The 25,000-nt window shown below is 38.8% G+C and overlaps 1 protein-coding gene across 4 annotated transcripts in view; it reads left to right on the top strand.

The window, feature by feature from the left end:
• Positions 1–25,000, top strand: part of LOC113800404 (uncharacterized) — a 115,627-nt gene that overhangs the window by 74,219 nt on the left and 16,408 nt on the right. For all 4 annotated transcript variants that reach the window (XM_070124194.1, XM_070124195.1, XM_070124192.1 and 1 more), the window contains exons 4-9: positions 12,946–13,083; positions 17,186–17,309; positions 18,087–18,285; positions 21,738–21,810; positions 22,213–22,365; positions 23,688–23,846. In XM_070124194.1, coding sequence (XP_069980295.1) covers positions 12,946–13,083; positions 17,186–17,309; positions 18,087–18,285; positions 21,738–21,810; positions 22,213–22,365; positions 23,688–23,846 — 846 coding nt within the window. The remainder of the gene's footprint in view (positions 1–12,945; positions 13,084–17,185; positions 17,310–18,086; positions 18,286–21,737; positions 21,811–22,212; positions 22,366–23,687; positions 23,847–25,000) is intronic.

The following is a 25,000-nucleotide window of genomic DNA, read 5'->3' as shown; positions in this document are numbered from 1 at the left end:
GAGGGAGGGAAGGAGGGAAGGAGGGAGGGAGGGAAGGAGGGAAGGAGGGAGGGAAGGAATAAGGGAAGGAAGGAGGGAGGGAAGGAGGAAGGGAAAGAAGAGAGAGAGAGAGAGAGAGAGAGAGAGAGAGAGAGAGAGAGAGAGAGAGAGAGAGAGAGAGAGAGAGAGAGAGAGAGAGAGTAAGAGAGAGAGAGAGAGAGACACCGACCGACTGACAGGTAAATAGACAGACAGACAGACAGGCAGATAGACAAACAAACCGATAGAGAGTTTCCCAATACACCATACATCCATATGAATGAAAAAAAAAAAATACAATTCCAAAGCTATTTATATATATATATATATATATATATATATATATATATATATATATATATATATATATATATATATATATATATATATATATATATATATATATCCACGTCTAACGTATCACAAACCACAAGCCTCGAAACGCTATGATTTATTGCATTTATGAATCGAAAGACTTCTAATTTAAATCAAACCCTTACGTTTCTTATCCACAAAATTATCCTTTTGAATACGGTTAACATTCAAATTATCCTTTTAAACGTTATCGGGTTTATGTTATTGTTTATATGCATATCATTATCATCCATTGTCTTATTCCCTCGTGGGTGTGAAGTGATCGAAAAATGGTATTTACGTAGATTATAATTGGAGAAATGAGCGAAAGCGTGTAATCGAGAAAAAAAGTGAAAAGTGATGGAAAAAGATAATTATGAGTAATTTATGTTACCTCACTCATTTTCAATTAAGAATATACGTTTCCAAATGAAGTGATTTATATAACTTGATATGAAATGAACTAAAAAAAAGAAAAGAAAAAAAAAACATTTATCCCTAATGATTTCAAATCTATTTAATACAGTCTTCTAATAACAAAAAATGTATAAAGCAAAATATATAGAATACAAACGATAAAACAATATACGAAACAATCAAAACACAAAAAAACAAACAAATAAACAAAAACAAAAAACACCACCTTATCCCCCTCCCCCCCCAAAAAAAAAAAATCTACAAAAATACAACAACAACACCAAAATAAAGGGGGGGGGGTAGATAAAGAAAAATGAAAAAAACAAGGAAAAAACAGCCCTTATTATCACCGGACTCCCATCAGCGTAGCGACGGACCCTACCCAGCCATGACCCGGGTCGTAAACATGTCGAAACGTGTCTCGCGGGGGGTTGGGGGGTTGGGGGGAGGGCGGGGAGACATGGGAAGGGGGGGGGGTTCGATGTTGACGTCAAATCCTTTCATTGTTTTGGTTGTTGTTGTTGTTATTGTTATTATTGTCATCATTGGTATTATTTTAATTATTATTAGTATTGATCTAATTACAATTAACATTATTATTATCATTGTCCTTTTTATCATCATTATCCTTATTGCTATCATCATCATTAGTTTTATTGTTGATTTTATTATCATTATCATTAGTGTTATTGGTTTTATTATTATCATTATTGTCATTACTGTTACCATCATTTTTATCATTATCATTATCACGATCATTACTAGTCATTATTACTATCATCATCATTATTATTATCATCGTTATAATAATTACTATTACTACTACTAACAACACACACTTACTTATTGCTGAAAACTTTATTATTTATAAATGTGTAAGAAAATGCTTTAAATACCCTTTTTTTATCAATGTTCTTACTGTTTATCAATTTTTGTCTATTTCTTTCTCTGAATTTAACTTACTTTTATTTGTTTGTCTCAAATTTTCTCTCTTCGTTTCCTTTCTCTCTCCATCTTTCACTTTTTAAGATACTATCACAATCATATTATTTCAGTTCCCCCTGCTTAATTTACATCCGTTTTCTTTCTTATTTACATATTCCATTTTTCACGCTCTTCATGTTATCTTCATTTTCTATGTTATCATTTTGATCTTAACTTCTTTTCTCTTCGCTTTCTCTTCTACTTTATTCTTTTTCTTTTTTGCCTCCTTCATTCTTTATATATATATATATTTTTTTTTAATTCCCGTTCTTTTACTTTTCATTTCATTTATTGATTATCACTTTCTTCCATCTCCCCTTCGTCCTGTTCTTTCGTCACCGACCACATTCTTCCTTCCCTTCTAAACCTTCTTTATCAACTCCTTTCTGTCTCCTCTTCCTCCTATTCTTTCCCTATTCCGTTTCACCTTCCTTCATCAACTATTTCCCCTTTTCCTTCTATCTATTCTCTTTTGCACCAACTTCATCTTTCTATTTTCTTCTTCTCTTTATTTCCATCCCTTCTCTCTATTCTCTTTTGCATCAACTTCACCCCCTCTATTTTCTTCATCTCTTTACTTCTATCCCTCTTTTATCAGCCCCCACCCCTATCTCCCGTTCTATCTCCTCGTCGCCTTGACCTTCTAACGCCCCCCCCCTCCCCCCCCCCTACCTCCTAAGCCCCGCCCATACAATCACCGACCACGACCCACTTTCCGAGGGAAGGGGGCGGGGCTTAGGGGGTAAGGGGCGGGGCTTGAAGGGGGGGGTGGGGCTTGAGAGGGGGTGGGGTAAGGGGCGGGGCTTGAAGGGGGGTGGGGTAGGGGGCGGGGCTTGAAGGGGTGGGGGGGTAGGGGGTGGGAGGAAGGGGGGGGGGAGGGCGAGACGCGCAAACATGAATCGACGAAACACTGATTGAATATTTTTTTTTCCTCTTCTTCTAATCTTTAATTTCTTATTCTTGTTTTCCGTTTTTTTTTCGTTCTCGGTCTGATTCTTCTGTCTCTTCCGATTTTTTTTTTATTTTTTATTGTTATTTAATTCTTATTCGTATTCTTATTTTGCCTTTATCTTTAATACTAATGTTATCTTTACCATTATCATTATGACTTTCAGTATTAGATATGCACTCATCTCCCCACGCACGCACTTATATATATATATATATATTTATATATATATATATAAATATATATATATATATATATATATATATATATATATATATATATATATATATATATACATATATATATATATATATATATATATATATATATATATATGTATATATATATATATATATGTATATATATATATATATATATATATACATATATATATATACATATATATATATATATAGATATATATTTATTATTTTTTATTTTTTTATTTTTTTATTAATTAATTAATTAATTTATATATATAAACACAGATAGATAGACAGGTAGACAGATAGGTTGATAAATAGATATAGATATATAGATAGATAGACAGATAGACAGAGAGAGAGAGAGAGAGAGAGAGAAAGAAATATATAGAGAAAAATAGTTCCGAAAAAAGATAGATAGACAGACAGAGAGAGAGAGAAAGAAAATTGAATATAAAAAGAAAAATTGTTGCGAAAAAAACCGGCGCCATCCATTCATCAAAAACTCCACGGGGATTACACTCCACATTTCACTACAAGTTTGCTCTGAACCAGATATTCGCTTCTCGCGGTAAGTATTATTGAGGATTACGGTCATAAGACTCAACGGATTATTGCCTCGGAGACCTTGAGAAGGTGGGGGGTAGGGGTGTCCGTACGGGGGGGGGAGGGTGGAGGAAAGAGGAGGAAGGAAAGGGAAGAGAAGAGAAAGAGAGAGAAAAAGGCAAAGGGAAAGACTTAAACACACGTGATTCAGTGTGCTTTCTCATGCAGACACGGCGGGGCGAGTGCGTGTCTGTGTCTGTGTTTATTGGTCTGTGTTTATCGGTCTGTTTTTTATCGTTAGTATGTCTGTTTTTTTTAAATAAGATTTCGTTTATTTTTTTTATATTCATCATGCCTCTTCCACTTGTTATTTAATGGTTTTTATTTGCGTTCATCTTCGTGGACATTGCTTCGTTATCAGATATGATGGCATTTTCATTTATTTTTTATATCGCAATGCTAACGACGAAAATGGACAAAGAAGAATGACAGGAATAATAAAATTTATGATAGATAATGATGATCTTACGTACTTATACACACACATACACACACACACCTACACACACACACACACACACACATAGCCACACACACACACGCACACACACATAGCCACACACACACAGACACACACATAGCCACACACACACACACATACCCACACACCCACACACCCACATACACACATAGCCACACATACAAAGGCTGTGTCTTCAAGATACACAAGCAAAACAAAGCATAGCACGAACATCACACAACCGTTCATGGTGCACCCCCCCCTCCCGTATTTTATTAATGATTTTATATTGTTCCAAATCCCCTTCCTTGACCTCCCCCTCCCTCCCCCCTCCCCCTCCCCCCTTTCCCCTCCCCATATTAATCACGTGGTTCGCGCTGATGCCTATGTCTTGACGTTTCCAGTTTAAAAGGCTATTCTTGACTAGTTGGTCACGTGTCTCCTTGCGTGATATCTTGTCAAAAAAAAAAAAAAAAAAATCGGGAATGCATAGTTTATTCAGGTGATGTATTTCCCTATCTGCATTTGCGATAGATAAATATCTTGCATTCTTGGAAAGGAATGAGTCACGTCTATCATTGGCTTATTAATCGTTGGCAACTTTTCTCGTCATGACGTCACTGTCTTGCTACATGTTGAGAAGTGACGTCACACTTTCGTCATTACTTGCAGTTATCTTGCTACATGTTGAGAAGTGACGTCACACTTTCGTCATTACTTGCAGCTGTCTTGCTACATGTTGAGAAGTGACGTCACACTTTCGTCATTACTTGCAGCTGTCTTGCTACATGTTGAGAAGTGACGTCACACTTTCGTCATTACTTGTAGTTGTCTTGCTACATGTTGAGAAGTGACGTCACACTTTCGTCATTACTTGCAGTTGTCTTGCTACATGTTGAGAAGTGACGTCATACTTTCGTCATTACTTGCAGCTGTCTTGCTACATGTTGAGAAGTGACGTCACACTTTCGTCATTACTTGCAGCTGTCTTGCTACATGTTGAGAAGTGACGTCACACTTTCGTCCTTACTTGTAGTTGTCTTGCTACATGTTGAGAAGTGACGTCATACTTTCGTCATTACTTGCAGTTGTCTTGCTATATGTTGAGAAGTGACGTCACACTTTCGTCATTACTTGTAGTTGTCTTGCTACATGTTGAGAAGTGACGTCATACTTTCGTCATTACTTGCAGTTGTCTTGCTACATGTTGAGAAGTGACGTCACACTTTCGTCCTTACTTGCAGTTGTCTTGCTACATGTCGAGAAGTGACGTCATACTTTCGTCATTACTTGCAGCTGTCTTGCTACATGTTGAGAAGTGACGTCACACTTTCGTCCTTACTTGCAGTTGTCTTGCTACATGTCGAGAAGTGACGTCATACTTTCGTCATTACTTGCAGTTGTCTTGCTACATGTTGAGAAGTGACGTCACACTCTCGTCATTACTTGCAGTTGTCTTGCTACATGTTGAGAAGTGACGTCACACTTTCGTCCTTACTTGCAGTTGTCTTGCTACATGTTGAGAAGTGACGTCATACTTTCGTCATTACTTGCAGCTGTCTTGCTACATGTTGAGAAGTGACGTCATACTTTCGTCATTACTTGCAGTTGTCTTGCTACATGTTGAGAAGTGACGTCATACTTTCGTCATTACTTGCAGCTGTCTTGCTACATGTTGAGAAGTGACGTCACACTCTCGTCATTACTTGCAGTTGTCTTGCTACATGTTGAGAAGTGACGTCATACTTTCGTCATTACTTGCAGTTGTCTTGCTACATGTTGAGAAGTGACGTCACACTTTCGTCCTTACTTGCAGCTGTCTTGCTACATGTTGAGAAGTGACGTCACACTTTCGTCATTACTTGCAGTTGTCTTGCTACATGTTGAGAAGTGACGTCATACTCTCGTCATTACTTGCAGCTGTCTTGCTACATGTTGAGAAGTGACGTCATACTTTCGTCATTACTTGCAGTTGTCTTGCTACATGTTGAGAAGTGACGTCATACTTTCGTCATTACTTGCAGCTGTCTTGCTACATGTTGAGAAGTGACGTCACACTCTCGTCATTACTTGCAGTTGTCTTGCTACATGTTGAGAAGTGACGTCACACTTTCGTCATTACTTGCAGTTGTCTTGCTACATGTTGAGAAGTGACGTCACACTTTCGTCATTACTTGCAGTTGTCTTGCTACATGTTGAGAAGTGACGTCATACTTTCGTCATTACTTGCAGTTGTCTTGCTACATGTCGAGAAGTGACGTCATACTTTCGTCATTACTTGCAGTTGTCTTGCTACATGTCGAGAAGTGACGTCATACTTTCGTCATTACTTGTAGTTGTCTTGCTACATGTTGAGAAGTGACGTCACACTTTCGTCATTACTTGTTGTCTTGCTACATGTTGAGAAGTGACGTCATACTTTCGTCCTTACTTGCAGCTGTCTTGCTACATGTTGAGAAGTGACGTCACACTTTCGTCATTACTTGCAGTTGTCTTGCTACATGTTGAGAAGTGACGTCATACTTTCGTCATTCTTTTCCTGCTGTAGTCGTGGCAAACGCTATTTAACGAATTGCACAGCGTTTGTTAACAGTAGAGGATCCGAAGGTATATAACAAGCCAATACTTCACTTTGCTGGTGTTTATACTATCCAATTCCCTCATGGCTCGTTATTAATTATTCTCTTATCAACAATCATAGTTATCATCATCCCCTTTCTATCCATCTAAATTCTCATCAGAGGGATATAAAGGAATAAAATAAGAAAGAAAGAAAGAAAGAGAACGTGCGATAAGAAAGTTTCTATTTTTTTTTTTTTTTTACAAGACCGTAACTTTACCCTACAGGATCAATAAGAAGGTCAATATTATCTACGAACAGTGAGTCGGGGAACCTGCATATACACGCACACACTTAGCCCTTAGAGTGTAACTTAGGGTCAGAATTGAGGGTGTGGTGGGGTGTGAGGGACGTCGAGAAGGGATTAGGGGAAGGGAGAAAGGGGGAAAGGGAAGAGGGAAGAAAGAGGAGAGAGGGAGGGGAGAGGGAGAGAGGTGGCGTGAGGGGGAAGGGGGGGAGGAGAGGAATGGAGAGAGGAGAGAGAGAGAAGAGGAGAAGAATGACCGTGAGCTAAGAGAGGAAGGGAAAATAAGAGAGAAGGGAAGAGAAGAGGGGAAGAGAATCAAGCGAAGTAAAACAAAGATAGGAATAGAGAAAGGAAGTGCGAGGAGGAAAGAAGCGAAGGAAGAGAACAAAGAAAGGAGAGACAGAAAAAGAAGGAAAAAAAAAAAAAAACAGAAGCTGAGAAAAAAAGAAAAAACCCCCCGGAAAGGAAGGTAAATAGAAGAAGAAAAGAAGGGGAAAGAATGAGGGGAAGTAGCAAGAGGGGAAAGGGAAATGCCTTTGTGTTGCATGACACGTGACACTCAGTTACTGTCACGCTCATTAAGTTGGGAAACAGATGGAAGGATAAACTTAGTCAGCGTAGGAAGTTTTAGGATAGAAACTTCTCTGTCAAACACGATACTTGTTTATCAAAATTACTTAAGAAATCTATAAGGGAAGGAGTTTTTAGGATAGAAACTTCTCTGTTAAACACGCTACTTGTTTATTAAAATTGCTTAAGAAACAGATAGAAGGATAAATTTAGCCAACGTAGGAGTTTTTAGGACGGAAACTTCTCTGTTAAACACACTACTTGTTTATTAAAATTGCTTAAGAAACAGATGGAAGGATAAATTTAGTCAGCGTAGGAAGTTTTAGGATAGAAACTTCTCTGTCAAACACGATACTTGTTTATCAAAATTACTTAAGAAATCTATAAGTGAATTAATTATTTGTATGATAATAAGTGCAGGAGCCAGGGACTAAATCATCATAATAGTGATAATAGCAATGTATTCATACCAAAGACTATAAAGAATAATGACTCATATTGATTTTCTGTACCCTTGTTAACGCACGTGTATGCACACATACACGCACAAACACACACACAGAAACGCACACACAGAAACTCACGCACACAAACACACACACACACACACACACACACACACACACACACACACACACACACAGAAAGAAAGAAAGAAAGAGAAAGAGATTGAGAGAAAGAGCGAGAGAGAGAAAGAGAGAGAGAGAGAGAGAGAGAGAGAGAGAGAGAGAGAGAGAGAGAGAGAGAGAGAGAGAGAGAGAGAGAGAGAGAGAGAGAGAGAGAGAGAGAGATTGATAGATAGATAGAGAGAGAGAGAGAGAGAAAGAAAAAACAACAACAGTATATCCATACAAAGAAAACAAAAACAAAAACAAAAAGAGAGAGTTAGCGAAGTATGTGTCTATGTTTACACGCCTCGTCGCCGGCGAGCTGAAGATAACAACTCTTTCTCGGAAGTCACGCCCACTTTCGAGGTGCTGGGGACGTGGGCGGAGTCAGGAGGGAAAGGGGGGGGGGGGAGAGGAGAGAGGAGTGGGTGTGTGTGGGGGGGGGAAGAGGAGGGGAAAGGGAGTAGGGAGGGGGTGGGGGGAGGGGAAGAGTAGGGGAAAGGGAGTAGGGAGGGGGTGGGGGGAGGGGAATGGGAGTAGGGAGGGGGGAGGGGAGAGGAGTGGGTGTGGGGAGGGGAAAGGGGTGAGGAGGGGGAGGGGAGAGGAGTGGGTGTGGGGAGGAGAAAGGGAGAGGGGAGGGGAGAGGAGTGGGTGAGGGGAGGGGAAAGGGGTGAGGAGGGGGAGGGGAGAGGAGTGGGTGTGGGGAGGAGAAAGGGAGAGGGGAGGGGAGAGGAGTGGGTGTGGGGAGGGGAAAGGGGTGAGGAGGGGGAGGGGAGAGGAGTGGTTGTGGGGAGGAGGATGGGGAAGGGAGGGGATGGGGGTTGGGGGAGTGGATAAGGGGGATGGGGAAGGGGAAAGGGAGGGGAGGGGAGAGGAGTAGGTGTGGGGAAGGGAAAGGGAGTAGGGAGGGGGAGGGGGAAGAGGAGGAGAAAGGGAGAGGTGAGGGAAAGGGGAGAGGAGGGATGGTGGTTTGGGGAGTGGAGAGGGGGATGGGAGGGAGGAGAAAGAGAGAGGGGAGGAGAAAAGGGGTGAGTGTTTCTTAGGAATGTAGAAGGGAGAGGAAGGCGTAAAGAAAGGAATGGAAGGAAAAGGAGGGAAGGAAAGAGAGGAAGGGAAGGAAGGGGAAGAAGAAAAGAAAGGGAAAGTAGAATGAATTAAGAAAAAAGAACGAAATGCAAAGGGAAGAGATGGAAAAAAGAAAAGGAAAAGAAGAGAATAGGTCAGAACGAAGGGAAAAGCGAAGAAGAGAGAAAGAATGAAGGGAGAAGAACAGAAGAAAGGGAGAGGCGGGGACGTGAAGGGGAAGTGGGGGGCGGGGGGGGGAGGGGGCGAGCAGTGCATACCGCTCCTGAATCAATTCGCAAGAACCACTCAAACAGAAATGTATCTTTTAAACGTAAACAGAGGAAGAAGAAGAAGAAAAAAAGAAAAATATCAGCAAGGTCGATGAATAAATGTGTAATTGCAAAGAATTCCTTTACTATGTTAGTTGAACTTACTCATTATTGAGAGACTCATGACAGTTATAAAAAGGCCTATATTAGTCATAGAAAGGCCTATGACATTCATAGAAAGGCCTATGACAGTCATAGAAAGGCCTATGACAGTCATAGAAAGGCCTATGACAGTCATAGAAAGGCCTATGACAGTCATAGAAAGGCCTATGACAGTCATAGAAAGGCCTATGACAGTCATAGAAAGGCCTATGACAGTCATAGAAAGGCCTATGACAGTCATAGAAAGGCCTATGACAGTCATAGAAAGGCCTATGACAGTCATAGAAAGGCCTATGACAGTCATAGAAAGGCCTATGACAGTATTAGTAAGGCCTATGACAGTCATAGTAAGGCCTATGACAGTCATAGAAAGGCCTATGACCGTCATAGTAAGGCCTATGACCGTCATAGAAAGGCCCATGGCAGTCATAGAAAGGCCTATGGGTCATAAAAAGGAATATGACAGTCATAAAATGGCATATGACAGTCATAGAAAGGCCCATGGCAGTTATAGTAAGGCCTATGACAGTCATGGTAAGGGCTATGACAGTCATAGTAAGGCCTATAACCGTCATAGAAAGGCCCATGGCAGTCATAAAAAGGCCTATGGGTCATAAAAAGGCATATGACAGTCATAGAAAGGCCTATGGCTGTCATAGAGAGGCCTATGACAGTCATAGAAAGGCCTATGGGTCATAAAAAAGGCATATGACACTCATAGAAGGCCTATGACAGTCATAGAAAGGCCTATGACAGTCATAGAAAGGCCTATGGGTCATAAAAAGGCATATGACAGTCATAGAAAGGCCTATGGCAGTCATAGAGAGGCCTATGACAGTCATAGAAAGGTCTATGGATCATAAAAAAAACATATGAAAGTCATAAAAAGGCCTATGACTGTCATAGAAGGACCAATGACACAGCCCTGCAGCTCAGCCTTATGAGGATGTCACGAGGCAAAAATTGATTTAGTGAATATTTCAACGAGTGCATCGGCATTAATAGGAGGTGTATGCAGTTTCAGGAATGCGCTTGTCCTGATTGCAGACTTGGGCGAATGCAATGCAGGAATTATCTGCATCAGCTGCAAATCAATACCGAATGTGAACTTTTATCTTTTGTATATGTTTACGCACACACAGAAAACACATGCACACAAACTTTCAAGCACACACACAATACATACATACATACACACTCAGACACACATACACACTCACACACACACATACACACACACACACACACACACACACACACACACACACACACACACACACAGACACACACACACACACACACACACACACACACATATATATATATATATATATATATATATATATATATATATATATATATATATATATATGTATATATATATGCGTCTGTGTGTATGTAAATATATACACACACACATATAAATATGTGTGTGTGTATATATGTATATGTAAATGTATATATATATATATATATATATATATATATATATATATATATATATATATATATATATATATATATATATATATGTATATATATATGTATATATATATATATATATATATATATATATATATATATATATATATATATATATATATATGTGTGTGTGTGTGTGTATGTGTGTGTGTGTGTGTGTGTGTGTGTGTGTGTGTGTGTGTGTGTGTGTGTGTGTGTGTGTATGTGTGTGTGTGTGTGTGTGTGTGTGTGTGTGTGTGTATATATATATATATATATATATATATATATATATATATATATATATTTATTTATATTTATATACATATATACATACAAACACACACACACAGACACACACACACACACACACACACACACACACACACACATATATATATATATATATATATATATATATATATATATATATATATATATACATGTATATATATATATATATATATATATATATATATATATATATATATATATATATATATATATATATATATATATATAATTATATTTATATATATATATGCATGTATGGATATGTATATATGTAGTCTGAGATACTGGAAAACTTTCGGGTGATTTTTCCACGACGACATAAATCTCATTTCGAAATCGACCTTAGGAATTAGAATAAATCTATCAGATGTCACAAACGCGTGTGAAGAGCAATGCAATTACATCCAGTTCTATTTCATATTGAAAGAGAGAGAGAGAGAGAAAAAATGGTGGATAACAGGCAGTCTCGGCAATAAGCAGAAGGCAAGCCAATTGTGTTCGCGCCACGCAAGTCCCTCAAGATTGTGATCAAGCTTGACCTTGTGGTTGATGTGTTTATCTGGCCACTGCAATCCCTCGGGACAAGGAGGATGTAATAATAAAACCACAAAAGGTTGATATTAACTCTTATTATCATTACGTCTTTGGATTCCTTCTGTGAAAGGGAGGAAATGGAGAAACAAGAAGAAGAAGAAGAAGAAGAAGAAAAAAAAATAGCGACTAAAATTAAATTCGAGTATTATCATGATCATTTTTTTTTCTCCTAGGTTTTATAATAAAAAAATATGACAGAAAGAATAGAAGAGAAATAAAAGGAGAAAGAAGAAGAAGAAGAAGAAGAAAAATAATAGCGACTAAAATTAAATTCGAGTATTATCATAATCATTTTTTTTTTCTCCTAGGTTTTATAACAAAAAAATATGACAGAAAGAATAGAAGAGAAATAAAAGGAGAAAGAAGAAGAAGAAGAAAAAAAATAATAGCGACTAAAAGTAAATTCGAGTATTATCATAATCATTTTTTTCTCTCCTAGGTTTTATAATAAAAAAATATGACAGAAAAGAATAGAAGAGAAATAAAAGTGCAAATTACGACCTTAATGACCTTGACATACCTTCTTTACGGCTGATACATTTTACATTTTTATTTTTCCTATTTTTCTATACTGGCGAAACGAAGAGAATAATGCACACTGGCACGTAATAGAGGCGATAACCCAGTAATTTAGTCATGGTCTGAAGATAAGTCTCCATTACTGTTCGTCCCTTAATCTGTTCTTCCAAGGAGCTTCTTTCTGTAATTTTTTATGGTGTTTATTCGATATTTTAGGAGATAAGTACGAAATAACAATATATATATATATATATATATATATATATATATATATATATATATATATATATATATATATATATATATATATATATATATATATATATATATATATATGTATATGTGAGAGAGTGAGAGACAGGGAGATAAAGACAGACAGATAGATAGATAGACAGAAACAGATATAAAAAACAGATAAAAAATCCAATGATAAAAAAAAAACAGATATCAAAATATGCCCCCCCCCCAAAAAAAAAAAAAAAAAAAAAAAAAACACACACAGAGCTAAGACAAAATCCCTAATCCTACACCCTTTATCCTTACAGAATCCTTACACGAACGAGATCTACGACACTCGGAACATCGCCTGCATAAGCATCTCCGTGATCGTGGAAGATGTGCAGGACATGCCACCTGTCATCTGGGCGCCTCCTGTCACTCGCATCACCAGCAACCATAGGGAGGTGAGGTGGCTTTACGTGTGTATGTAGAGAATAATTTAATTAAATATGAATGATTATATACTATTAACTATGTGTAGATAATTATGTGTATATATGAATATTAGTCCACAGGGAGGTGAGGTGTCTTTGTGTATGTAGATAATCATTTAATTAAATTTGAATGATTATATACTATTAACTTTATGTAGATAATTATGTGTAGATATGAATATTAGTCCATAGGGAGGTGAGGTGGCTTTACGTGTGTATTTAGAGAATCATTTAAATATGAATAATTATATACTATTAACTAAATATGAATAATTATATACTATTAACTAAATATGAATAATTATATACTATTAACTGTGTAGATAATTATGTGTATATATGAATATTAGTCTATAGAGAGGTGAGGTGGCTTTACGTGTGTATGTAGAGAATCATTTAAATATGAATAATTATATACTATTAACTAAATATGAATAATGATATACTATTAACTATGTGTAGATAATTATGTGTATATATGAATATTACTCCATAGAGAGTGTGTATATAGATAATCATTTAATCAAACATGAATAATTATATATATATATATATATATATATATATATATATATATATATATATATATATATATATATATATATATATATATATATATATATATATATATATATATATATATACGTAAATGTTTAAATGTACAGCTCGGTTACTATTAGGTAATTCACTTAAATTTAGGATCATGTACTTTCTCATTTTCTATTTGTTTATCTAATTTACTGAATATTACTTTATTACTCATTTCATAGTTTTTCTTAATAGGATTACTATTTGTTTAAAAGTTTCTTATAGGCTCATTTTTCTTAGTTATTTGTAGTTATTTGAGCATGTATGTATTCATCTATTTACATGCTTTACTTATATTTTCTTTTATCTTATATTTTCTAACGTTATTATGCTGTACTTTGATATCACAAACTTCATGATGATGAAGATAACACTAAAACGATCATTAAGTATCAATGTGATAATTTTTGTTAATATCAAGATAACAACAATAATGATTATATCAATGCAATTATGTGTATCAAAATTAAGAGCGTTATCATTATTTTCATCATCAAATTACCTTCTAAGATCATCTTCCTAATTATCATCATCAAATTACCTTCTAAGATCATCTTCCTAATTACCATAATAAATCTATCCATATGTACAAAACAGTTATCATCATCTTTACAAAGGAATTACATATTACAGCTATTATCAAATGAATCTATCACCATATTAGGCCAACAATTACAACAAAGACATTTTACAAAGACTGAATAATACCTTCTACAGAATTTCCCAAACCTGGATGGCTAACAGCTGATTCCTTCTGTCATGGAAATAGAAATGGAGACTACATATAGCCCCCATAAATAGCATTATCAATACAAGGTCACATAAAGCCATAAACTACTTGCTGTGGTAGATATGACAAGTCAAGGCCAGAAGTGTAATTAGAGAGAGAGAGAAAGAAAAGAAAAAAAAAAAGAAAAAAAAAGATGAAATAGGAGAGAGAGAAATAGAAGAAGAAGGAGGAGGAGGAGAAGGAGGAGGAGGAGGAGGAGGAGAAGGAGGAGGAGGAGGAGAAGGAGGAGGAGGAGGAGAAGGAGGAGCAGAGAGAGAGAGAGAGAGAGAGAGAGAGAGAGAGAGAGAGAGAGAGAGAGAGAGAGAGAGAGACAGAGACAGAGATAGAGACATAGAGAGAGAGAGAGAAATAAGTCTACCAATCCTGACTTATCCCTCTCCCAAGGTCAACAGCAGCCACACACGCAAGTATGGTCATGTTAGGGTCACCAAAAACATTTTAATTGGGACTTTGGGGGCCTTGGGAGTAGCGAGGGGGGGGGGGGGGTAGGTAATAGGGTATGAGGGACAAGGGACAAGAAAAAGGGGTCAGTCCAAAGAAGCGAGAATGTAGACTTTGTGGAAAAAGACGCATTGGATAGTGAAAAAAGAAGTCTTACAAGGAATAATAATAGAATTTCAAAAAGGGTTAATGATTCACAAAATGAATAATGATAATAAAAGGGAATAATGATAATAAAAACAACTATTAACAATTATCATGTCAAAATTCTATCCTCAACCAAACACACACACATCTTTCTCAATTCTTCTTAAATCTGAAAAGAAGGATTACAGGATTACAAAGCCATCCTACCACAAAATTATAAATCTGTCCCAACCAGCGACGAGTGCCAAGCCAAAAGGACGAGTGCCACTCCCCTTTGGCACTCACTAGAGCCTTTGGCACTTCGGGAAGATGAATGGCATAGCGTGTGGGTAATAGACGAGTAATTATACGGGGCCATTTGTCAGTATTTTTCGTTCTTAAAGAATAGGTTTAATTGGCCCTCGTGACTCAGGGCTGTTCTCTCAGCTGTTCTTTGTAAGCCTAATTCTGGTGGTGTGGAGTTCTCCTTGTGGTCTCTCTGTTTTTTTTTCTTTTCTTTTCTTTCTCTCTCTCTCTGACTTTTTTCTCTCTGTCTCGGTCTGTCTGTCTGTCTGTCTGTCTCTCTCTCTCTCTCTCTCGCTCTCTCTCTCTCTCTCTCTCTCTCTCTCTCTCTCTCTCTCGCTCTCTCTCTCTCTCTCTCTCTCACTCTCTCTATCTATCTCTGTTTGTCTCTCTCTATCTATCTATCTATCTATCTCTGTTTTTTTTTCTCTCTCTCTATCTATCTCTGTTTCTCTCTCTCTCTCTCTCTCTCTCTCTCTCTCTCTCTCTCTCTCTCTCTCTCTCTCTCTCTCTCTTAAGGGAGGTGCGAAGAGGAGAGTGTAGAAGGGGTGGTGAAAAGAGAGGGCAGAAAAGGTGGGAAGAGGAGAGGATGAAAGAGGAAAGACGAGGAGAGGGGAGAAGAGGAGAGAATAGGAGAGGGGAGGGAAGAGGAAGATAGGTAAGGAGAGAGATGGAGAGGGAAGGGAAGAAGGGGAAAGAAGGGGAAGGAGAAGAAGAGAGAGGGGGATAGGAGAGGTGGATAGGTGAAGAGAAAGGAGTGGAAAGAAAGAAGAAGGGAGAGAAGGAGATGGTAGAAGAGTAGAGAGAGGGATAAGAGAGGAGTAGAGGAGAAGGGAAAAGCGGGAGGGAAGAGGAGGGAAAGAAGAAAGGAAGAAAATAAAATAAGAAGGAAGGAAATAAAAGAGTAGAGGGTAGAAAAGAAGAGAGGAACGAAGGAGAGGAGAGAATAGAAGAGAAAATGAGAGGAATGAGTGGATAACAAAGCCAACGAACACAATAACAACATTGATAATAATAATGATAATGATAGTAATGATAACAATAATGATAATGATAAGGAAGACAATGACAACAATGATAATAAAGTGGTGACAGTGATGAAATTAGGAATAAGAATGATAAGAATAAAACAGAAATAACAACATCAGGAAAAATGACATCATCAAAAACAACAACAACAGACGAACATTCCTTGTTGTCTCGCCAAAATTCCCCGTAAACATTCCATTTAAACATTCCACTTTGGCCATTGGCATATTTTTCCCACTCGGTCACCAAATTCTTTCATTTTTCGTTTATCTTTCATAGGAAAAGTCGATTCGGATAATAAACAAATTATTATTTTTTCGTTTAGTTCCTCTTTTTATTCATTTTCTTCTTTTCCTTCCACCTCCTCTTTATTCATTCTTTTTTTCTATTGCTTTCTCTTTGTTCTTCTTCTTCTACTTATTCTTTATTCTTCTTTTTTTCTACTGCTTCCTCTTTATTCCTCTTCTTCTTTCTCTTCTTTATTCATCTCCCTCTCTTTTTTTTCTTCTACCTCTTCTTTATTCATATTCTTCTTCATCTCCTTTTATTTCTACCTCCACTTTATTCACCTCCCTCTCTTCTTTTTCTCCCACTTCCACTTTATTAAATTCTTCATATTCTTTTTTCCTCCCACTTCCTCTTTATCCATCTCCCTCTCTCCCTTTTCTCCCACTTCCTCTATATTCATACTCTTCATATCCTTCTTTCTCCCACTTCCACTTTATTCACATTCTCCATATCCTTCTTTCTCCTCCTTCCTCTTTATTCACATTCTCCCTCTTCCCTTTTTATCAGGGCGATGAGTTAGTCGTCATAAAAGCAGTGGACGGCGACAGGATGTTAAATAGGCCTATACGCTTCTCCATCATCGCCTCCTGGTCGCTCTACGCCAAATATTTCGCAATTAACCCAATTACAGGTGAGTTACAGTCACAGGTGAGTTACAGTCACAGGTGAGTTACAGTCACAGGTGAGTAACAGTCACAGGTGAGTTACAGTCACAGGTGAGTTACAGTCACAGGTGAGTTACAGTCACAGGTGAGTTACAGTCACAGGTGAGTTACAGTCACAGGTGAGTTACTGTCACAGGTGAGTTACAGTCACAGGTGAGTTACTGTCACAGGTGAGTTACAGTCACAGGTGAGTTACTGTCACGGGTGAGTTACAGTCACAGGTGAGTAACAGTCACAGGTGAATTACAGGTGCATGTTGTTGTTTTTTTTTTTTTTTTTTTTTTTTTTTGCGGTTGAAGGAGTGTGGGTGTGTGTGGGTGGGTGTGGGGTGTGGGTGGGTGTGGGAGTGTGTGGGTGTGTGTGGGTGTCCGTGGGGGTGGGGATGACAGAGGGAGGGAGATAGACAGACAGATAGATAGATAGGTAGATAGATAGATAGAGAGAGAGAGAGAGAGAGAAAGAGAGAAAGAGAGAGAGAGAGAGAGAGAGAGAGAGAGAGAGAGAGAGAGAGAGAGAGAGAGAGAGAGAGAGAGAGAGAGAGAGAGAGAGAGAGAGAGAGAGATGTAAACAGAAAGAAAAAGAGAGAGAGATAATGTAAACAGAAAGAGAAAAAGAGAGAGAGAGAGAGAATATAAACAGAAAGAGAAAGAAAGAAAGAAAGAAAGAGAGAGACGTAAACAAAACAACCATCTAACACCCCCCTCCCCTCTCTTTCTCCCCCAACCCCCCCCAACCCCCACCAGGTGCCATCTCCCTCGAAGACACAGTCAACAGTCTCATCGAAGCCATGACGACGCTGGAGCCAATCTTGGTCAACGTGACGGCGCAAGAACTGAGGGATTCGGACACGCTCGTCCCTGAGGAGATGTACACGTCCCACGTCGAGATCGCTTTCGTGATCATGGATTCGGACATGATGATCCCCAAGTTCGTCCATGAGATGTAAGTAAATAAGAAAGAAGGATGGAGGAAATATAAGTAAATGGGAATAGGGATAGAGGTATAGAGAAGATGTAAGTAAATAAGAGAGAGGGATAAAGATGTAAGTAAATAAGAGAGAGGGATAGAGGAGATGTAAGTAAATGGGAATAGGGACAGAGGAGATGTAAGTAAATGGGAATAAGGATAGAGGAGATGTAAGTAAATAAGAGAGAGGGAGAGAGGAGATGTAAGTAAATGGGGATAGGGATAGAGGAGATATCAGTAAATGGGAATAGGAATAGAGGGGATGTAAGTAAACAAGAGAGAGGGATAGAGGAGATGTAAGTAAATAAGAGAGAGGGATAGAGAGAGGGATAGAGGAGATGTAAGTAAATAAGAGAGAGGGAGAGACGAGATGTAAGTAAATGGGAATAGGGATAAAGGAGATGTAAGTAAATAAGAGAGAGGGATAGAGAGAGGGATAGAGAGAGGGATAGAGAGAGGGATAGAGCAGATGTAAGTAAACAAGAGAGAGGGAGAGAGGAGATGTAAGTAAATGGGAATAGGGAGAAAGGAGATGTAAGTAAATGGGAATAGGGATAGAGGAGATGTAAGTAAACAAGTTCGTCCATGAGATGTAAGTAAATAAGAGAGAGGGAGAGAGGAGATGTAAGTAAATGGGAATAGGGACAGAGGAGATGTAAGTAAATAAGAGAGAGGGAGAGAGGAGATGTAAGTAAACAAGAGAGAGGGAGAGAGGAGATGTAAGTAAATGGGAATAGGGATAAAGGAGATGTAAGTAAATAAGAGAGAGGGATAGAGAGAGGGATAGAGGAGATGTCGGTAAATAAGAGAGAGGGAGAGAGGAAATATAAGTAAATGGGAATAGGGATAGAGGAGATATCAGTAAATGGGAATAGGAATAGAGGGGATGTAAGTAAACAAGAGAGAGGGAGAGAGGAGATGTAAGTAAATGGGAATAGGGATAGAGGGATAGAGGAGATGTAAGTAAAAAAGTTCGTCCATGAGATGTAAGTAAACAAGAGAGAGGGAGAGAGGAGATGTAAGTAAATGGGAAAAAGGATAGAGGAGATGTAAGTAAATAAGAGAGAGGGATAGAGAGAGGGATAGAGATGTAAGTAAATAAGAGAGAGGGATAGAGAGAGAGATTGAGGAGATGTAAGTAAATGGGAATAGGGATAGAGGAGATGTAAGTAAACAAGAGAGAGGGATAGAAATAGGGATTGAGGAGATGTAAGTAAATGGGAATAGGGATAGAGGAGGTGTAAGTAAATGGGAATAGGGAGAAAGGAGATGTAAGTAAATAAGAGAGAGGGAGAAAGGAGATGTAAGTAAACGAGAGAGAGCGAGAGAGGAAATATAAGTAAATGGGAATAGGAATAGAGGAGATGTAAGTCAATAAGAGAGAGAGGGAGAGAGGAGATGTAAGTAAATGGGAAAAAGGATAGAGGAGATGTAAGTATATAAGAGAGAGGGATAGAGAGAGGGACTGAGGAGATGTAAGTAAATGGGAATAGGGATAGAGGAGATATAAATGAGAGAGAGATAGAGGGAGAGAGGAGATGTAAGTAAATATGGGATCGAGGATAGAGGAGATGTAAGTAAATAAGAGAGAGGGAGAAAGGAGTTGTAAGTAAATGGGAATAGGGATAGAGGAGATGTAAGTAAATAAGAGAGAGGGAGAAAGGAGTTGTAAGTAAATGGGAATAGGGATAGAGGAGATGTAAGTAAATAAGAGAGAGGGATAGAGAGAGGGATAGAGATGTAAGTAAATAAGAGAGAGGGATAGAGAGAGAGATTGAGGAGATGTAAGTAAATGGGAATAGGGATAGAGATGTAAGTAAACGAGAGAGAGGGATAGAGATAGGGATTGAGGAGATGTAAGTAAATGGGAATAGGGATAGAGGAGATGTAAGTAAATGGGAATAGGGAAAGAGGAGATATGAGGGGGAAGAAGGAAGAAGAAAGAGGGAGAGAAAAGATGTAAGTGCACGGAGACAAGGAGAGGGTAAAGGAAGAGAAGAGAAAGAAGGAGAGGAGAAAAGAGTAAAATAGACGCAATGAAAGGAGCACAAGACAGGAGAGAAATTAGGAGAAAGAACAGATAAAAAATAGAGCATAATATAATAAAAAAGAAGAGAAATAGGTAAGAGAAGAAAGAAAAGAAAGCAATATCAACTGAAATTTAAAAAAGAAAACAGAAACGAACAGAAGAAAAAGGAAAGAAAGAAGAATAATCATAAAAAATCATGATAATAAATAAAACAAAGCGAAAAAAAACAAGATGGCGAACATTCGAAGTGAATTTAACGAATTAACGAGAATTAACGATTTTTTCGAAGTGCATTTAACGAATTAACGAGAATTAACGATTTTTTCGGTGCATTTAACGAATTAACGATTTTGTTGAAGTGCAATTAACGAATTAACGAGAATTAACGATTTTTAATTAAAACAGGTACGAATTAACGAGAATCAACTATTTTTTCGAAGTGCATTTAACGAATTAACGAGAATTAACGATTTTTTCGAAGTGCAATTTTTAATTAAAACAGGTACGAATTAACGAGAATTAACGATTTCTAATTAAAACAGGTACGAATTAACGAGAATTAACGATTTTTTCGAAGTGCAATTAACGAATTAACGAGAATTAACGATTTTTAATTAAAACAGGTACGAATTAACGAGAATTGACGATTTTTAATTAAAACAGGTACGAATTAACGAGAATTGACGATTTTTAATTAAAACAGGTACGAATCAACGAGAAATAACGATTTTTAATTAAAACAGGTACGAATTAACGAGAAATAACGATTTTTAATTAAAACAGGTACGAATTAACGAGAATTAACGATTTTTTCGAATTGAATTTAACGAATTAACGAGAATTAACGATTTTTAATTAAAACAGGTACGAATTAACGAGAAAACGATTTTTAATTAAAACAGGTACGAATTAACGAGAATTAACGATTTTTAATTAAAACAGGTACGAATTAACGAGAATTAACGATTTTTAATTAAAACAGGTACGAATTAACGAGAATTAACGATTTTTTAATCAATACAGGTACGAATTAACGAGAATTAACGATTTTTAATTAAAACAGGTACGAATTAACGAGAATTAACGATTTTTTCGAAGTGCAATTAACGAATTAACGAGAATTAACGATTTTTAATTAAAACAGGTACGAATTAACGAGAAAACGATTTTTAATTAAAACAGGTACGAATTAACGAGAAATAACGATTTTTAATTAAAACAGGTACGAATTAACGAGAATTAACGATTTTTTCGAATTGAATTTAACGAATTAACGAGAATTAACGATTTTTAATTAAAACAGGTACGAATTAACGAGAATTAACGATTTTTTCGAAGTGCAATTTTTAATCAAAACAGGTACGAATTAACGAGAATTAACGATTTTTAATTAAAACAGGTACGTAGGTGAGGTGCGAGAGAACAGTCCGCCAGACACGGTTATCTCTTTTCCCGTTCCGTTCCTCAAAAAGGTATGTTATTTGTCTGTTTTGTCTGTCTGTTTCCCTTAAATTCATGAATGGTAAAGCTTGGTTATATTTGATTTTCTTGGGAGAAATGAAATAGTATGCATGTAATAATGATGGGAATAGGTACATAGGAGTGATAAAGTCTACACACACATGCACACACACACACACACACACACACACACAACACACACACACACACACACACACACAACACACACACACACACACACACACACAACACACACACACAAACACGCATACACACGCAATAAACTTATCCCCCCCCCTTCCCCTCCCCCTACGCACACAACACACTTACCCCCTTCCTCCCCTCCCCCTCCCTCCTCTCCACACACACACAAACACACAAACTTCAACCTAAATCTTTTTCCTACTCAACAGGGCGTGCGAGGAATGTTTGCCCTTGAAATAAAAGGCGACGAAGGGATATTCGCCGTTGAACCGAATGTCGTAAGGGATTCTACGGCTTTTATCATCAAAGTCAAGAATCCGCAGCTGTTGGACTACGAAACCATGAGCAAGATTGAGTTCAAGGTGAGTTGGTTGGGAGGGAAGGGAGAGGGAGAGGAGAAAGAAGAGAGGGAGAGGAGATGGAAGGCGAGGGAGAGGGTGGGAGAGAAGGAGATAGATAAATAGAGAGAGAGAGAGAAAGAGAGAGAAAGAGAGACAGACAGACAGATAGATATCAAAGAGAGAGAAAGAGAGAGAGAGAGAGAGAGAGAGAGAGAGAGAGAGAGAGAGAGAGAGAGAGAGAGAGAGAGAGAGAGAGAGAGAGATAGGAGAGGGAGAGGAGAGAGAGGAGAGAGAGGAGAGGGAGAAGGAGAGGGAGAAGGAGAGGGTGGGAGAGAGGGAGATAGAGAGAGAGAGAGAGATTGTCTAGAAAATTACACAGAAAAAATGAAAACACACACATTTACATCTAACCAAACCCAGTCCATATCCGAATATAACCACAGTATTAGAAAAAAAACGACTATTAAGAAAGCTACACCTTCAAAAACAACATTAACAATGAAAAATTAATAATCAAAATTTAATAAATCCCCCCCCCCCAAAAAAAAAGAAAAAAAATAAAAGAAAAAAAAAATCAAATCAAATCTAAATAAACAAATAAATAAAATAATAACAATAACCACACGTTCACTCCCTCCAGCTGATAGCCCAATATGAATAGATAAATAAACAAATAAAACAATAATAACAATAACCACACGTTCACTCCCTCCAGCTGATAGCCTAAATAAAAGCAAAAAAAAACAAAAAAAAAAAAACAAACAAGAAAATGAAAAAATAAAAATAAAATAGATAAACAAATAAATAAAATAATAACAATAACCACACGTTCACTCCCTCCAGCTGTTAGCCTAAATAAAAGCAAAAAAAAAAAAAAAAAAAAAAAAAAAAAAAAAAAAATCTAAATAAACAAATAAAATAATAACAATAACAACAACCACACCTTCACTCCCTCCAGCTGATAGCCCAACATGAATAGATAAATAAACAAATAAAACAATAACAATAACAACAACCACACCTTCACTCCCTCCAGCTGATAGCCCAACATAAATAGATAAATAAACAAATAAAACAATAACAATAACAATAACCACACGTTCACTCCCTACAGCAGATAGCCTAAATAAAAGCAAAAAAAAAAAAAAAAAAAAAAAATAAAATAGATAAACAAATAAAACAATAACAATAACAACAACCACACGTTCACTCCCTCCAGCTGATAGCCTAAATAAAAGCAAAAAAAATAAAAAATAAAAAATAAAAAAAAAATAAAAAAAAAATAAATAAATAAACAAATAAAACAATAACAATAACAACAACCACACGTTCACTCCCTCCAGCTGTTAGCCCGGCAAGTCTCCGGCAGCGCCCAGGGAACAGGCACCACGTCAATCAGGATCAACATCTTAGACGTGAACGATAACATGCCGGTGTTCACGAGGCAGCTGTACCAGGCGGAGATCTTCGAGAACATCACCGCTGGGACTTCGATTGTGAAGGTGAGGAGGAGGAAGAGGGGGGTGGGAGGAGGATAGGAGGTGGGGGGAGGAGGAGGAGGAGGAGGGGGTGGGAGGATGGTGGGGGTGGGAGGAGGTAGGAGGAGGAGGAGGGGGTAGGATGGTGGGGGTGGGAGGTGGGGGTGGGAGGGGGTGGGAGGGGGTAGGATGGTGGGCGTGGGGGTAGGAGGAGGAGGTAGGAGGGGGTAGGAGGTAGGAGGTAGGAGGAGGGGGGTAGGAGGAGGATGGTGGGGGAGGGAGGAGGTAGGAGGAGGAGGGATGGGTGGGAGGAGGTAGGAGGAGGGGGTAGGAGGAGGTAGGAGGGGGGGTAGGAGGGGATAGGAGGTAGGAGGGGGTAGGAGGAGGAGGTAGGAGGAGGAGGGGGTAGGAGGAGGGGGTAGGAGGGGGAGGGGGTGGGAGGAGGAGGGGGTAGGAGGAGGATGGTGGGAGGTGGGAGGGGGGTAGGAGGGGGTAGGAGGAGGTAGGAGGGGGAGGATAGGAGGAGGGGGTAGGAGGTGGGAGGATGGTGGGGGTGGTAGGTAGGAGGTAGGAGGGGGAGGAGGAGGGGGTAGGAGGAGGATGGTGGGGGTGGGGGGTAGGAGGAGGGGGAGGGGGTAGGAGGTGGGGGTAGGAGGAGGAGGAGGAGGGGGTAGGAGGAGGGGGAGGAGGATGGTGGGGGTGGGAGGAGGTAGGATGGTGGGGGTGGGGGTAGGAGGAGGGGGAGGGGGGTAGGAGGTGGGGGTGGGAGGTAGGAGGAGGTAGGAGGTAGGAGGGGGTGGGAGGAGGAGGAGGAGGAGGATGGTGGGGGTGGGAGGTGGGGGTAGGAGGATGGTGGGGGTGGGAGGATGGTGGGGGTGGTAGGTAGGAGGTAGGAGGGGGTAGGAGGGGGAGGTAGGAGGATGGTGGGGGTGGGAGGGGGATGGTGGGAGGAGGGGGTAGGAGGAGGAGGAGGGGGTAGGAGGTGGGAGGAGGATGGTGGGGGTGGGAGGGGGATGGAGAGGAGGATGGTGGGGGTGGGAGGGGGATGGTGGGGGTGGGAGGAGGAAGAGGGGGGAGGAGGTAGGAGGGGGTAGGAGGGGATAGGAGGTAGGAGGAGGTAGGAGGAGGTAGGAGGAGGAGGAGGGGGATGGTGGGGGTAGGAGAAGGAGGAGGAGGAG

The sequence above is a fragment of the Penaeus vannamei genome, chromosome 8 (assembly GCF_042767895.1).
Source record: "Penaeus vannamei isolate JL-2024 chromosome 8, ASM4276789v1, whole genome shotgun sequence".
Classification (NCBI taxonomy): Eukaryota; Metazoa; Arthropoda; class Malacostraca; order Decapoda; family Penaeidae; genus Penaeus; species Penaeus vannamei.
Note: the sequence above shows the minus strand (reverse complement) of the source record. Positions and strands in the feature narration are given on the sequence as shown.